We start from the raw sequence: 15,220 nt of genomic DNA, 5'->3' as shown, positions 1-15,220 counted from the left end.
CAACTTGCGGCTGGTTGGTCTGCCTGAGTCAGTTGGGGAAGCTGACTTGTACCGGGTCTTCAGTATTTGGCTGCCGGAGACGTTGGGCTTGTCTGATTCTGGCCTACAGTTTGCTTGTGAGAAAGCCCATCGAATTGGCCCTAACGCGGGGGATGGCAGGCGAGCCCGCACGGCTATTGCACGTTATTGCAACTGGAGAGGCAAGGAAGCACTTTTGCGGGCTTATCGCAAGGCTGGTGCCCTGGAATTCGAGGGGAAGAAGGTGCTTGTTTTCAACGACTACTCGGTGCGCGTCGCTGCCCAACGTAAGCTGATGTCGCCCTTCTGCACCGAGCTCCACAATAAAGGGATCCAGTTCGCCCTGGTCTTCCCCGCCAAACTGCGGGTCTGGAGGAATGGCGCGTCTGTGACTCTGGCCTCGGTGGAGGAGGCTCGCAACTATGTGGGCAACCTGGCAGCTTGATATACTGCTTGATTTCTGTTTGTGGGGTTTCTTCTGTGCTCTGTGTGTCTTGGCCTTTGTTTGTTCCAGATGACGGCCCGCGGTGGGCGTCCGAAGATCTGCCTTTTGGACTGCGGAGGACAAGGACGCTGTAGCCCGGTTCTGTTCGGCATGTTATTGCCAGGATATCGGTTCAGTCCCCCATCTGGACTTGGGCTCTCGACTGCCTCTGTTCCTCTCATTGTTCTGGCATTGGCAGTGCTCCCGGGCAAGCCTTGATTTGACTCTGACCTATCTAACTATGCCTGTTTATTTGTGCTGCTAGGGTGGTATTCTGGGGATGACTGTTTGCGGGAGGGGGTTGGGGTGGAGTTCTCTCAAGGGTAGGCAGTGGGTTTGTTAGGGTTTGTGTGTTGGACACACACAGTGGGGGCCAGGGGGGTGGGTGGGTTTGGGGAATGGGGGATTGCTGTGGATAGGTTTGGGGTGGGGTGGGGGAGTATGTGGGGGTTTTTTGGGGGCTGTTTGTATGAGGTTGACTGGGGAGTGTGGCTGATGGTGTGGGTGTGGTTGTATGGGGTGCATGGTCCTAGATGGAGGAGCGGCAACTTTTTCTTTTCCTCCCAAGGACTTAGCTGGGAGGTCCTGATGGGGTGGACGACATTTCCTATTGGATTTTTCACTGTGTGTTGGCCTTTTGACAATGGCTGATTTGAAGGTGGTCACCCTTAACGTTGCTGGCCTTCGGTCACCTATAAAGAGATCACGAGTGCTGGCTTCCTTACGCAAACTGAGTGCTGACGTAGCCTTTCTCCAGGAGACACATATGTCCCAGATGGAACATTCTAAATTACGTAGAAGCTGGGTGGGTGAGGTGTACTCCTCTTCCTTTGGGGGTCGGCGACGAGGGGTCGCAATTCTACTTCACAAAAACTTACCTTTTCAGTTTCACAAGCTGGTTCAAGATCGCGAGGGGAGATTTGTTGTGGTTATGGGGGAGCTCTGGGGTATGAGGCTGATGCTCTGCAATATCTATGCTCTGAATGTGTACACTCACAGCTTCTTCTCTACACTCCTCTCTCGATTGTCCGAGTATACCGAGTACAACCTTATCATAGGTGGAGACTTTAACATCACTGCTGATCCGAGTTTCGATTGTAAACCACCCAGAATGGCGCCTCGTGATCACGCAGCGAGGGGGGTTAACTTCCTGCTAAGCCATTTAGACGTTGTGGATATCTGGCGTACCTTGCATCCCTATGAGCGGGACTTTACTTTCTTCTCTCATGCTCATACCACATATGCCCGTCTGGATTATCTTCTTCTAGATCGTCGGTTGTTTACTGCGGCTATCCGAGCAGATATCTCGGATTGCACGGTTTCGGACCATGCTCCTGTGGTGTTGACCCTTTCTTTTTCCTCTAAGGTTCGGGGCACGTCCTGGAAACTGTCTCCTCAATTGTATATGGACAAAGAGTTTCGGGAATATCTTAGAGCGCGCTGGGTAGATTATCAATTAACTAATCAGACCGCTGATGTGGGCCCCAGTACGTACTGGTATGCTTCTAAAGCGGTGATGAGAGGGCATATCATAGCTTACACGGCTCATAAGAGGAAGGAACGGGACGGGAAGCTAATGCAACTTACGAGTGAAATGCGTACTCTTAGGCAACGCCATATTCAGTCGATGTCTGACTCTGACAAACGAGAACTTCGGTCGCTGAGGGAACAGATAGAGGGGCTGCTTAATGATCGTATGCGGACCTCTTTGTACTATCACAGATACCAAATGTATCGCTGGGGGAGCAAAGCTGGGAAACTCTTAGCTAATTTGGTGCGTCCACCTAAAAAGAAGCAAGTTATTACATCCATTAAGGATGCCCGGGGTACCGAGTACACCACAGCTCAGCAAATAGAGGAACAATTTGTTTCTTTTTACTCGAAGCTGTATGCAGCACGTCCCTTGGATCGAGAGGCTTTGCTATCTTTTTTCTCTGATCTCCATCTTCCGGGTCTTAGGCCCTCGCAGCTCCAGGCCTTAAATGCTCCGCTTACGAAAGAGGAACTTTTGCGGAGTATCTGCTCCCTCACCTTGGCAAAGGCCCCGGGCCCTGATGGTTTAGGTCCTGAATATTATAGAATACTCCAGGATTTGGTGGCTCCGCTCTTGTGCGCCCTGTATAATGGAGTGTCTGCGGGTGATGCCGTGTTCCCTGACAATCTTGCTCATGTGGTTTTATTGCCGAAACCGGGCAAGGACCATGCATTGGTGAGTTCGTATCGGCCCATCTCTCTCTTAGATCAGGACATTAAGCTGCTGGCAGCCACCTTAGCGCGGAGGCTGAACTCCATCCTGCCCGACCTTATTCATCATGATCAGGTGGGTTTTGTTCCAGGCCACTACGCTTCCATGAATTTGATGAAAGTGTTGGGAGCCATTCAGAATCAGGTGGGGAGGGGAGGACAGTCAGCCATCGCGGGATTGGACATGGAAAAGGCGTTCGACAGCATCTCCTGGGAGTATCTTTTTTGGACGTTGGAGCAGTATGGCTTTCGGGACTCTTTTCTGGCATGGGTGAAGGCTCTGTATGTTGAGCCGCAGGCTCGCCTCTTAATCAATGGGTGTTTGACAGCCTGTTTTGGCCTTCAATGGGGCACCAGGCAGGGCTGCCCATTGTCCCCTTTATTATTCTTGCTGGCCATGGAGCCCTTAGCCATCAAAATTAGAGGGTGTGATCATATTCGGGGGGTAAGAGTGGGGGGCTACGAGTGTAAAATCAGTCTGTTTGCGGACGATATTCTTTTGTATTTGGATCAGGCTCCCATTCACCTGGATAGGGCCCTGGCAGTGGTACAGGCTTTTGGGTTGCTTTCGGGACTTCAAGTTAATTGCTCTAAGTCGGAACTTTTACTGCTGTCTGGGGGTCCACCGGAGCCTTGGCAAGCACTCTTGGCTATTCCTCCAAAGGCTGAGCCTATGCGGTACCTGGGTATTTTCTTAAGCACACAGCCTTCCGTCATATATGCGGAGAATGTTCTGCGGCCTCTGGAGGAGATAGGCAAGCTTTGTCAGCGTTGGAAGGATTTGCCTTTAGGCCTGATGGGCAGGATAGCGCTCGTAAAAATGGTAATGCTTCCGAAACTGTTATATCCCTTGCAGACCATACCAATTTGGTTACGTCGCAGAGAAGAACTCAAATTCAAGTCGATTATCTCTAAGTTTATTTGGCGCTCCAAGGCTCCGCGAATTAGTCTGGCAAAACTGATGTTGGATAAGTCTGATGGAGGGCTGAATGTCCCTGATATTCGTCTTTACAATGTGGCTGCGCTTATGCGCTGGATATATGAAGGGCATTCGGGGAGTGAGCGATATTCTCCGCCGGGATGGGTGGAAGGTTGGCCTTACCCTTTTCAGTTTATGAATATGCTTCATTCCCAACCCGACCCCTCTCACCGGTACAGAGTTCAACTGCAATTTATGGGGCCGTTGCGGCAGGCCTGGCATTGGTGGCGTCATCGACAGGGGCTTAACTTTGCGGTATCTCCCTTCCTTCGTTTCCTGGGTAACTCCAATTTTCCGCCGGGCTGGGGGGGTTCCGTGTTTCAGGGTTGGGCCTCTCGGGGTTGCAAGGTCATGGCGCAGTTGCTCGAGTTGACCCCCCAGACTTTTCCATCTTTTTCCCAGGTTCAGCGGACATGGGATCTCCCCAATCACTTTTTGTTTTCATATTTTCAGGTCCGCCATTACTGGGAGGCAGAACGTGCCCACTGTCCTGGGGCCTGGTCGATTGGGAGGCTCGACAATCAGTTTCTCTCTACCCCGGTTTCTTTGAACAAGCTTTCACATTGGTATAAACTGTTAAAGCTTTCGAGTTCCACTGATGGGATTTCTAAAGTGAGAGAGGTCTGGCAGGGTGATCTGGGCGTATCTATTGATGAGCATCAGTTTCAGGAGTGTTTTGCCACACTCTTCGCTTTCACTAAATCTGTTGAGTACCAGGACACTCAATTTAAACTCTTGCACCGCTATTACTTAACTCGACAGCGGGGAGCCAGCTTGGGACTCTGGGACTATTCTTGTGTTAAATGCAAATGTCAGCCGGGTACATACATCCACTCCTTTTTGGAATGCTCTAAAATTACCCTGTGGAGGGAGGTGCTGCCCATGCTGGAAGCTATCCTTCAGCAGTCGGTGGAGTGGGACTATGGGGTCTTACTTCTGGGGATGCAGGAGCCGCTTATGGCACAGGGTTTGTCCGCTCCCCAGCGGCGCTTCCTCTATAATGTCTTTCTAGTAGTCAAGAAAATCATTCTTTCCAGCTGGATCTCTGAGGCACCCCCTCCCATTGCCCTGTGGCATGCCAAATTGAGGGACATGGCCGCTTTTGAATGGCAATGGTATGCGGGCTCTTCCAACTGTGATAAGCGATATTATGTGGCTTTGTGGGATAGCTTGTTGCACTCGGTCTCAGCTCAGGAGCCAGTACTCACGTGATGGACCGTTTTGGGTTTTTAGCCATGCGGCGAGGATCCCTTTTGGGGTTCTCGGGAGTCATCTGTTCACTCTGGTGACCTTCTACTCTTCTTTTGTATGCCTTTTTCTTTCTTTTTTTCTTTTCCTCTCTTCTTCTTTGACCGCTCTTCTGTCTAGGAGTGGGGGGTGGGGGGATGCTTGACTGGGGGCTGGGAGGGGAGCATGTGTTTGGGGGTGTGTCTGTTGTGGCTCTGGGTGTGATTGGTGTGCTTGGCTTTTAGAGAAGGGCTGGGGGGATGTCTATTCTGTTGTTTTCGGGCGCAACTAAAAATAGGTGGAGTTTGCACAGACTTCGGGTGGAGATTTTTCACTTCTGTCCTGTTCATAGATTTTTTCAGGCCTCCTGCTGTTTTTGGATGGTTGTGACTATACCAGTTGTTTTCTTTTTTATATAATGTGGTATCTGATTGTATGCTCGGGCATTGTTGTCGCCTGATTGTTTGTGTTGCTTCACTGTTAATAAACATATGTTTAAAAAAAAAAAAGAATTAATGGAAGACATAGAGAATATCACTCTACGAGGAGAAGCTGTACTGCTAGGGGACTTCAATATGCCTGATGCAGACTGGAACTCATTTTCAGCGACAACCAGCGGTAGTAGGAGGCTCTTAACCTCCATAAAGGGAGCACGTCTCAAACAAATGGTAACGGAGCCTACTAGGGCCCAGGCGATCCTCGACCTGGTACTCACCAACGGGGAAAGCGTCTCAGAGGTCTCAGTAGGAGATACGCTAGCCTCCAGCGACCACAACATAGTATGGTTCAACCTTAGGAAAGGCTTCCCTAGATCAAACACGAAAACAAAGGTACTCAATTTCCGGGGCACAGACTTTGCACGCATGGGAGATTTCGTCCATCGGACGCTGCAGGATCAAGCGGAGACCGATGATGTAGAAGCTAAGTGGTTAACACTGAAATCAACCATACATGAAGCAACTAGCCACTTCATAAAATCAGTAAATAAACGACAAAGAAACAATAAACCCCAATGGTTCACCGCGGAGATCTCGCACCTCATTAAGGAGAAGAAAAAAGTGTTTCTCTCCTACAAGCGCACACAGAAAAGAGAGGCAAAGGTAGAATATAGGACCAGGTCTACAGCGGTCAAAATGGCAGTTAGGGAGGCAAAACTTTGAGTGGAAGAAATTCTGGCAAAAAACATTACAAAGGGGGACAAATCCTTCTTCAGGTATATTAGTGACAGAAAAAGGAACACAGGTGGGATAGTACACCTTAGAAGACCGGACGGAAGTTACGTGGAAGCAGATTCCGATAAAGCCGAACTACTGAATGAATACTTCTGCTCAGTCTTCACCTGTGAGGCACCGGGACACGGTCCGCAGTTGAAGGCAACACAAAGCACAGAAGACCCGTTTCAGAATTTTGAGTTCACACCAGGTGAAGTTTACAGTGAACTGGCAAGACTCAAGGTGAACAAAGCCATGGGACCAGACAATTTGCACCCAAGAGTGCTCAGAGAATTGAGCGATGTCCTGGCGAAACCGTTGGCTGAGCTATTCAATCTCTCCCTAAGTAAGGGGAAAGTTCCCCTGGACTGGAAATTAGCTAATGTCATTCCTCTGCATAAAAAGGGTTGCAGGGCAGAGGCTGCGAATTATAGACCGGTGAGTCTCACATCAATAGTGTGCAAACTCATGGAAACACTAATTAAAAGCAAATTGGACACGATCTTGAATGAAGGGAATCTTCGGGATCCCAGTCAGCATGGATTCACCAAGGGAAGGTCCTGCCAATCCAATCTCATCAGCTTCTTTGACTGGGTAACAAGAAAGTTGGACTTGGGAGAGTCTTTGGACGTCGTGTACCTGGACTTCAGTAAAGCTTTTGACAGTGTCCCACACCGTAGGCTGCTAAGCAAGATGGAATCGATGGGGTTAGGAGAGACACTAACTGCATGAGTCAATGATTGGCTGAGTGGCAGACTTCAGAGGGTGGTGGTTAATGGTACCCTCTCTAAAACATCGGAGGTGACCAGTGGAGTGCCGCAGGGCTCGGTCCTGGGTCCACTCCTTTTCAACATATTCATAGGGGATCTGACTCAAGGGCTTCAAGGTAAAATAACACTATTCGCCGATGACGCCAAACTATGTAATATAGTAAGTGAATGCAGTTTACAGAATTATATGGCGCAGGACCTGCTTACATTGGAAAGTTGGTCCTCAACCTGGCAGCTAGGCTTCAATGCTAAGAAATGTAAGGTCATGCACCTCGGAAGCGGAAATCCATGCAGGACGTACTTCTTGAACGGAGAAACTTTAACTAGGACTTCAGCAGAACGAGATTTAGGAGTAATCATCAGTGCAGACATGAAAACTGCCAATCAAGTGGAGAAGGCTTCATCTAAGGCAAGGCAGATATTGGGTTGTATCAATAGAAGTTTCGTTAGCCGAAAGCCTGAAGTCATAATGCCGTTGTACAGGGCCATGGTGAGACCTCATCTGGAGTACTGTGTGCAATTCTGGAGGCCACATTACAGTAAAGATGTGCGCAGAATTGAATCGGTTCAGCAGATGGCCACCAGGATGATCTCGGGGCTCAAGGGTCTCTCGTACGAAGAGAGACTGAACAAATTGCAGCTCTATACTCTCGAGGAACGTAGGGAGAGGGGAGACATGATCGAAACATTTAAGTACCTCAGGGGATGTGTCGAAGTGGAAGATGATATTTTCTTTCTCAAGGGACCCTCGGCCACAAGAGGGCACCCGCTCAAACTCAGGGGCGGAAAATTTCATGGCGACACCAGAAAGTATTTCTTCACAGAGAGAGTGGTTGATCATTGGAACAAGCTTCCAGTGCAGGTGATCGAGGCAGACAGCGTGCCAGACTTTAAGAATAAATGGGATACCCATGTGGGATCCCTACGAGGGTCAAGATAAGGAAATTGGGTCATTAGGGCATAGACAAGGGGTGGGTAAGCAGAGTGGGCAGACTTGATGGGCTATAGCCCTTTTCTGCCGTCATCTTCTATGTTTCTATGTTGTATTCTTTCTTTGACTTGTAGTGAGTGGAATAATCCTGTCACATTTAAGACTTATATTTTACAAGCTATTACTGATTGCCAATCCAAATGGGTGGTTTATGTGATCATATGCCTGTGTTCTCTCATCTATGTGGGCTGGACTAAACGCCAGATTTGCACTAGGTTAACAGAACACAAGAGCCGGATAAAAACGGGTTCCCTGTCATCTCCTATGGTCCCCCATTGTATTCAGTTTAATCATCGTTTTATGGACCTTAGGTGGTTCATTATTGAACAAATTCCTGAGGACTTTAATGGTGACAGAATGCAGCGCTTAACATTGTGGGAGCAATTCTGGATATTCCATCTTAAAGCTGTACAACTCTCTGGACTGAACGATTCTATAGAGTGGCACGCTATTGCTTGAGAAGCAGTAAAACTTACAAACTTTTATTTTTTCATTTTACATATTTTCAGTTATGTGCTCGTACAGTATTGGGCAATGCCGTTTTCATGCTGCTGACGTCATCACGTTTCTTCTTGATCTGCAGCTGTTTCCTGGGCGTCTCCATGCCGAAGTGTCATTTTGCCTTGAGATTCATCATGTTTCCGCTCCCCTGACGGGCTCCTTTTCCAAAGGTGCGCTAGCGTTTTTAGCATACGCACTGGATCAGCACACGCTAGCCAAAAAACTACCGCCTGCTCAAGAGGAGGCGGTAGCGGCTAGCGCGCGAGGCATTATAGCGTACGCTATTCTGCGCGTTAAGGCCCTGAAGCACCTAAGTGTTCATAACTGCCTTTAAGTACAGACTGTTCGGCTTTTTTCAACAAACTTCTTGATAATTTGTTTTCAAGCAGTGGATGTTACTAGTTTTCTCTAATTTTTGATCTCATCATATGCTTTTTAAACAGTTATTGCACATTGGGAGTGTTTTTTATATTGCTTAAGAGAAAAACCAAAAAATAATTTTAAACTTGCAAAGTTGAGCACTTAAGGGCAAATTCTATAAGAAGCACTTAAAAGTTAGGCACTAAATGGTGAAGCCTTGGCTAGGACCACGGCGGAACGTGATTTAGGGCTGATCATTCGTGATGACATGAAAGCTGCCAATCAAGTGGAGAAGGCTTTCTCCAAGGCAAGGCAAATGATGGGTTGTATCCGTAGGGGTTTTGTCAGCAGGAGACCCGAAGTCATAATGTCGCTGTACAGGGCCTTGGTAAGACCTCATTTGGAGTATTGTGTTCAATTCTGGAGACCACACTACCGGAAAGATGTGCTGCGAATTGAGTTGGTTCAGCGAATGGCCACCCGGATGGTCTTGGGGCTCAGGGATCTCATGTATAAAGAAAGGCTAAATAAATTGCAATTATACTCACTTGAGGAACAAAGAGAGAGGGGAGACATGAGAGGGGAGACATGATTGAGACGTTTAAGTATATCACGGGCCGTATCGAGGTGGAAGATGATATCTTCTGTCTTAGAGGACCCTCGACCACCAGAGGGCATCCGCTGAAAATCATGGGAGGGAAGTTTCATGGTGTTTCCAGGAAGTACTTCTTCACCGAATGGGTGGTCGATCATTAGAACGAACTACCTCTGCAGGTGATTGAGGCCAACAGCGTGTCAGATTTTAAAAGAAAATGGGATACTCACGTGGATCTCTAGGGGAGTAAAGTCAGGGGGATGGGTCATTAGAGTGGGCAGACTTGATGGGCTATGGCCCTTTTCTGCCGTCATTTTCTATGTTTCTATGTTTCTATATAGACACTGTTCAGCGAGATTCAAGTATAATTGGGTGCTGTTTAGTGAATCACGCTGAGCGGCACCGATTTGGGCACCTATTTTGGAGGCGCCCATTAAATAGGCCAGCTCTAGGCACACTTATAAGTTAGGCGCCCAGCTGAGCGCTTAAGCACGCTTAAGAGCAGCGATTCTGTAAGAAGGAGCCTAACACATAGCCACGCCCACGCCTAACATGCATAGCACCTATTTTTTTGAAGGCCGCCTAAATTTTTACAGAATCGCACTTTCTTGATAAGCGCCTATGTTTCAATCAGTGCTGATTATAAAGCCTAATTGAGCTTGTAATTCAATTTAGATAGGCGCCTACCTTTAGGCGCTGGTTACAGAATTTGGGCCTTATTATTTTTCACTGTGTGCACAAGATTCGAGGTTGTTTCACGCTTGATTACCCCGTTGGGTGACATTGGCTCATGACTCTTATTACAGGCTTGTCCTGATTCAAAGAGGAGTGAATACTAAGGACCTTTAGACTTCCCAGTGGCAATAAGATAATTGAGGAAGTTTTCTGCTTAGTTTTTGTTCATTCATGTCATTCTTCCTTTTGGGTTATATTATTTAAAGCATTTCTAGCCCATGGCATAGCCTTCCCGTGACTTCCACGAGACAAACATAAACCCCCCTCATGCTTCCATTCAAACAATGCAGCCTTAAACATCCTTTATTTCAGTTTTAAATATAGTGCTCAAAAGTTAAAAACAATTCCCCTCCGGTTAAAAACAATCCCCAGTCACACACAATCAGTCACTCTGTTTTACTCACACACACACTCACAAAAATGATATCTATATCTGTATTGGCTCACTGCATGCGGTAAGCACATGCCAGCAATGCTGTAATCCATAGCTTCTCGCCTTCCTGTCAGGGTCCCCCTTTCATGCACACTCATCTATTTTTAACACTCTGTCTTTGTTAGAGTCCCCAGTGCAAGTTCTCTCTCCCAGGATGCCCACCTCAACAAGCTCTGTTTCTTTATAGCATAAGGTGCCTCCTGCATGTTCTCACATAACATACCGGTTATGTAATATAGAAGGGATTTGTTACGTTCAATGCGGTTTAGAAAATTTAACAAAAAATACAAGCTGAAAAGTGTTAATTGGCGAACAGATGTGTCTTTAATTGCTTTCAAAAATGATTATAAGATATGGAACTCAAAAGCAAAGGTTTCAACTCCTTATCCCAGAGAGCCACCTGATAAGAAAGCAATGATTGGTGGTGTTTTATGTAATGACAGCCTTTAATAGATGGAAAATTAAAAAGGCTGTGTGATCTGAGAGAATGCTTGGATTGAGTGAAAGCAAATAGTTCATACAAGTACATGGGTGCCATACCAATGAGGGCTTGTAACAAAGACAACCAAAGTTAAATTTAATTCGAGCCACTACAGGGAGCCAGTGTAGTTCCCGATAGCAGGGACTCACTTGATCGAACTTTCTCAGTCCATAGATCAGATGATCTGCTGCATTCTGGACTATGCGAAGCCTAGATATGTTCTTTTGATGGCCTGTCAAGTATACTATATTGCAATAATCCAATTGGCTCAATATCAATGATTGAACCAATAGTTTGAATGATGTAGTATCAAATTAAGCTCTTATAGTATGCAATTTCCATGAAGTATAAAAAGCTACCATACCAAAGCGTTTACCTGATCCTGCACAGTCAAGTGGCGATCTACAATAATACCCAGGATCTTGATGGTGGGTTAGAAACATAGAAACATGATGGCAGATAAAGGCCAAATGGCCCATCTAGTCTGCCCATCCACAGTAACCATTATCTCTTTCTTTCTCTGAGAGATCCCACGTGCCTATCCCAGGCCCTCTTGAATTCAGACACAGTCTCTGTTTCTACCACCTCTTCCGGGAGACTGTTCCATGCATCTACCACCCTTTCTGTAAAAAAGTATTTCCTTAGATTACTCCGGAGCCTATCACCTCTTAACTTCATCCTATGCGCTCTCATTGCACCTGTTATGTAGGTACATTATGTAGGTATTTAAACATCTCTATTATATACATTATGTAGGCACCTGTTAGAGAATTGCACCAGGACCTGCCATCAGCTGATTGCAGCAGGCGAATTCCCGATCAGCTGAGCCGGCATGACTCCCATAAATCGTGGATTCAGAGATCCCTGCTGGCTCAGCTGATAGGGAATTCCCCTGCTGCGATCAGCTGAACCGGCAAGGAGATTCCCATTTCCTATTTCCGTCTCTCTCTCCCTCCCTCCCACCCACCAATCCCCCCCAGTCTCGAAAGAGAGCCCCCTCCCAACACTCCACACACCTCCTATATCTTTCAATGAAACATCAGCAGGAGGGCTGCCTCTTCAAAATGGTGGCCCTTCCCCCTCCTAGTGCATCTTGGGATGCAATGGGAGGGGCCTAAGGCCCTAAGCTAATCAAGGCCACCTTAGGCCCCTCCCAGTGATCCCAAGTCCTAATTCAGTCCTAATACATTCTCTTGTGACCATTGTTCCCTCTAAGCTGAGCAGGAGTTCTCCATCAAGGTTCTGTAAGTGAAGGGTGATGTTTCACTATCAAATTTTCAATAGTTCTTTACAGGCAAGCTCTGCAGGACCCCAGAAAGCCTGTTTGTCTGCATCATTTGAAAACACAATATTGAAACACCACCCCTACTGATAACAACGCAATTGGAGGAGTCCTGCTCACCTTAGAGGAAACAATGCTTGCGATTACTCAACTTGACTACAGTAATGCCCTTTATAATGGTATAGGATTAGATGATAGTTCAAATATGGCAGCAAAATTATTGACTAATTCCACCTTATGCAACATACAACAAACTTTAGGAGCGAGTATTTGCACTCACTGAAATCTGGTATAAATTGTGCATAATTTAGGCATGGAGCCCCAGGCCCAGATGCACTAAAGTCGGCAATTGTCGCTAAACCTGTTTTGACTGCTTTAGCAACAATCGCATATGCTGACCCGATGCACAAAATGGCTCACCAATGTTTTTCCCCTCGATCGCCCATTTTCCAATCCAGCCATGCAAATGAGCTAAAGCCTCATGCAAACTAGCCAAGTGATTGATGCACTAACATCACTTGGTTATGCAGAAAACCCCCTCCCAGGGGTTTTAGCAATCCCAAAAAAGCGACTGGTCATGATCAGTCACTTACCTGTCACTGATAGTTCAGCCCCTTTTTTTTAATGGGCACAGATGCTGTGTGTGTTACACACACACAATATTTGTCTCATTTAAAAAAAAAAAAGTTCGCCCCCTCCCCCCGGATAATGGCCCTTCCTGACATCCTCCGACAAACCAGCACCGGGAGCCAAATGGCTGGAAAGATACCCACTCCTTCCTGCCATGCCAACCCCCTCCCCCCGCACAAGCAAAAATGGCAGTAGGGATGCCCTCTCCCTCCTGCCAATGGAGACCCCCGCCCCGTGCCAGGCAGCCCACCCCAAACCATCCCATATCTTCTCCTCTTCCCCCTTCCACAAAAAAGGCAGGAGAGATACCCACTCCCTCCTGCCACTGGATGCTGCCCCAAACCCCACCCCCCACTCCACGAACCCATCTGGCTCTGTGTATGTGTGGGAGTCGCTCTCACAGTGATTAATTGGATGGGAGAGATGGGGATTACTACGAATCTCTGCACGAATCATTTGCATGCAAAATTTTTAGTGCGTCATTAGCTCTTTTAGAATTGGCCAAAAATCGGATCGGAGCAGATCCATGCGGTCTTACTGATTCTAATTAGTTCATCTAGCCCTCAGTGTTTTGTAATGCTGCATGCATCTTTAGTGACTACCCCTGTTGCGCCCATGGCCACACTCCCTTTGCACACTATAAGATTTGCGTGCAGATCTCTATAGAATAGTACAAAGCAAGATGCATGTGCAAATCCAAATCAATGCCAGTTAGCACCCAATTATGGGCACTGATTAGCTCGTTAGCCAATTTTGTTTCATACGCAACTCAGGATAGCATGCAATTTTGCATGTGGAAATTTGTGCCCCACTTATCTGAGGGTAATTTCATAAATAACGCACACTAATTTTTTAATTTACATATTTTATTTTTTTCAAGTATTTCTTTACAATCCTTCAATATAGTCTCCCTGCTTTGCATTGACCGAGTCCCAATGTCCGGGGAACTTCATTATTCCATCCAAGACACTGCTTTTGTTCAGTTCCCGAATGGCTCGGGTACCAGTGGAAGAAAGCTCTTCCAGAGATGCAAAGCAATGTCCATGCATAGGTTGTTTCAACTTTGGAAGAAGGTTGAAGTCTGGTGGATTCATATCTGGATTGTAGGGAGCATGAGGTAACACCTCCCAGCCGTATTTGTGTAGTTTTTCAATGACAAGTGGAGAGCTCCATCTTTCCCATGGCCAAAAAAATTTTGAAGAGCTCAATCAAAAGTCAAACAAATGATGATTTATGCTTATGATCATGATGGCATCATCATCACAGACAAAGTTCCATGTGGAAGAAGTGTCACAACAGTGTATTATCGTGATTTTTTTGCAAACAATGCGCAGAAAAATGCACAAAACCCGACCTCAGTTGCTCTTGGCTGGGCCACTCATTCTTCACGACAACCCTCGCCCGCACATAGGGAATGTCGTTATTGAAAAGCTACGCGAATACGGCTGGGACGCGTTACCTCATGCTCCCTACAGTCCAGACATGAGTCCACCACACTTCGACCTTTTTCCAAAGTTGAAACAACCTATGCGTGGACATCGTTTTGCATCTCTGGAAGAGCTTTCTTCCGCCGGTACCCGAGTCATTCAGCAACTGAACAAAAACGGTGTCTTGGATGGAATAATGAAGCTTCCCAGACGTTGTGACTCGGACATTGCAAAGCAGGGAGACTATATTGAAAGACTGTAAAGAAATACTTGAAAAAACAAACAAACGTAAATTTAAAAAAAAAATATATATATAGTGTGCATTATTTATGAAATGACCCTTGTAGAAACAGGAGTGTAAGGGTTTGAATTAAGTAGTTGGAAGCTTTTACCAGTTCAAACCTCCTGTGAATGTGTGAGTACCAATGCTGTACATTTATTGTAACAAGGGGCCCACATTATTTTTGAACTTACCCTTTGTTGCTGCAATAGCTGCGGCACAAATATTGCACATCAAACAGAGCAGCAGACAGATTGCACAGTAAGCCATTCCTGGGATTACTAGAGGTAATGAAAAGTGGAGTTTTGTCACTTTGCTGTCATGTATTTGCAGCATTTAGAAATGTAATGGATTTACTAAAAATGAACTGAAATTGCAAGAGAAGGAAAGCAAACATACTGAGGCTCCAGAACCCCTTATTTGTAGTATTCTGTTTAACTTGGTTTAAAAATTAACCTTATGATGCTACACTGTAAATCAAGATTAATTCATGGTCCATCAGTTTTGCTCATATTAAGGGACTGTGCTCACATTCCCCTCCATTGGCTGAATCCAAATTCAATACTGTATAC

At 46.5% G+C, this 15,220-nt stretch overlaps 1 protein-coding gene across 1 annotated transcript in view; it reads right to left on the bottom strand.

Annotated features, from left to right (window-relative positions):
• The window catches only part of LOC117359440 (fatty acyl-CoA hydrolase precursor, medium chain-like), a 57,486-nt gene extending 42,561 nt beyond the window's left edge, over positions 1-14,925 (bottom strand). Inside the window, exon 1 of the mRNA XM_033942218.1 lies at positions 14,843-14,925. Within this exon, the coding sequence (XP_033798109.1) occupies positions 14,843-14,918 (76 nt within the window). The 5' untranslated portion in view covers positions 14,919-14,925. The remainder of the gene's footprint in view (positions 1-14,842) is intronic.
• Positions 14,926-15,220: the final 295 nt, after the last annotated feature.

This window comes from Geotrypetes seraphini, chromosome 4 (assembly GCF_902459505.1).
Source record: "Geotrypetes seraphini chromosome 4, aGeoSer1.1, whole genome shotgun sequence".
Lineage (NCBI taxonomy): Eukaryota > Metazoa > Chordata > Amphibia > Gymnophiona > Dermophiidae > Geotrypetes > Geotrypetes seraphini.
This window is presented reverse-complemented; position numbering and strand designations above follow the sequence as displayed.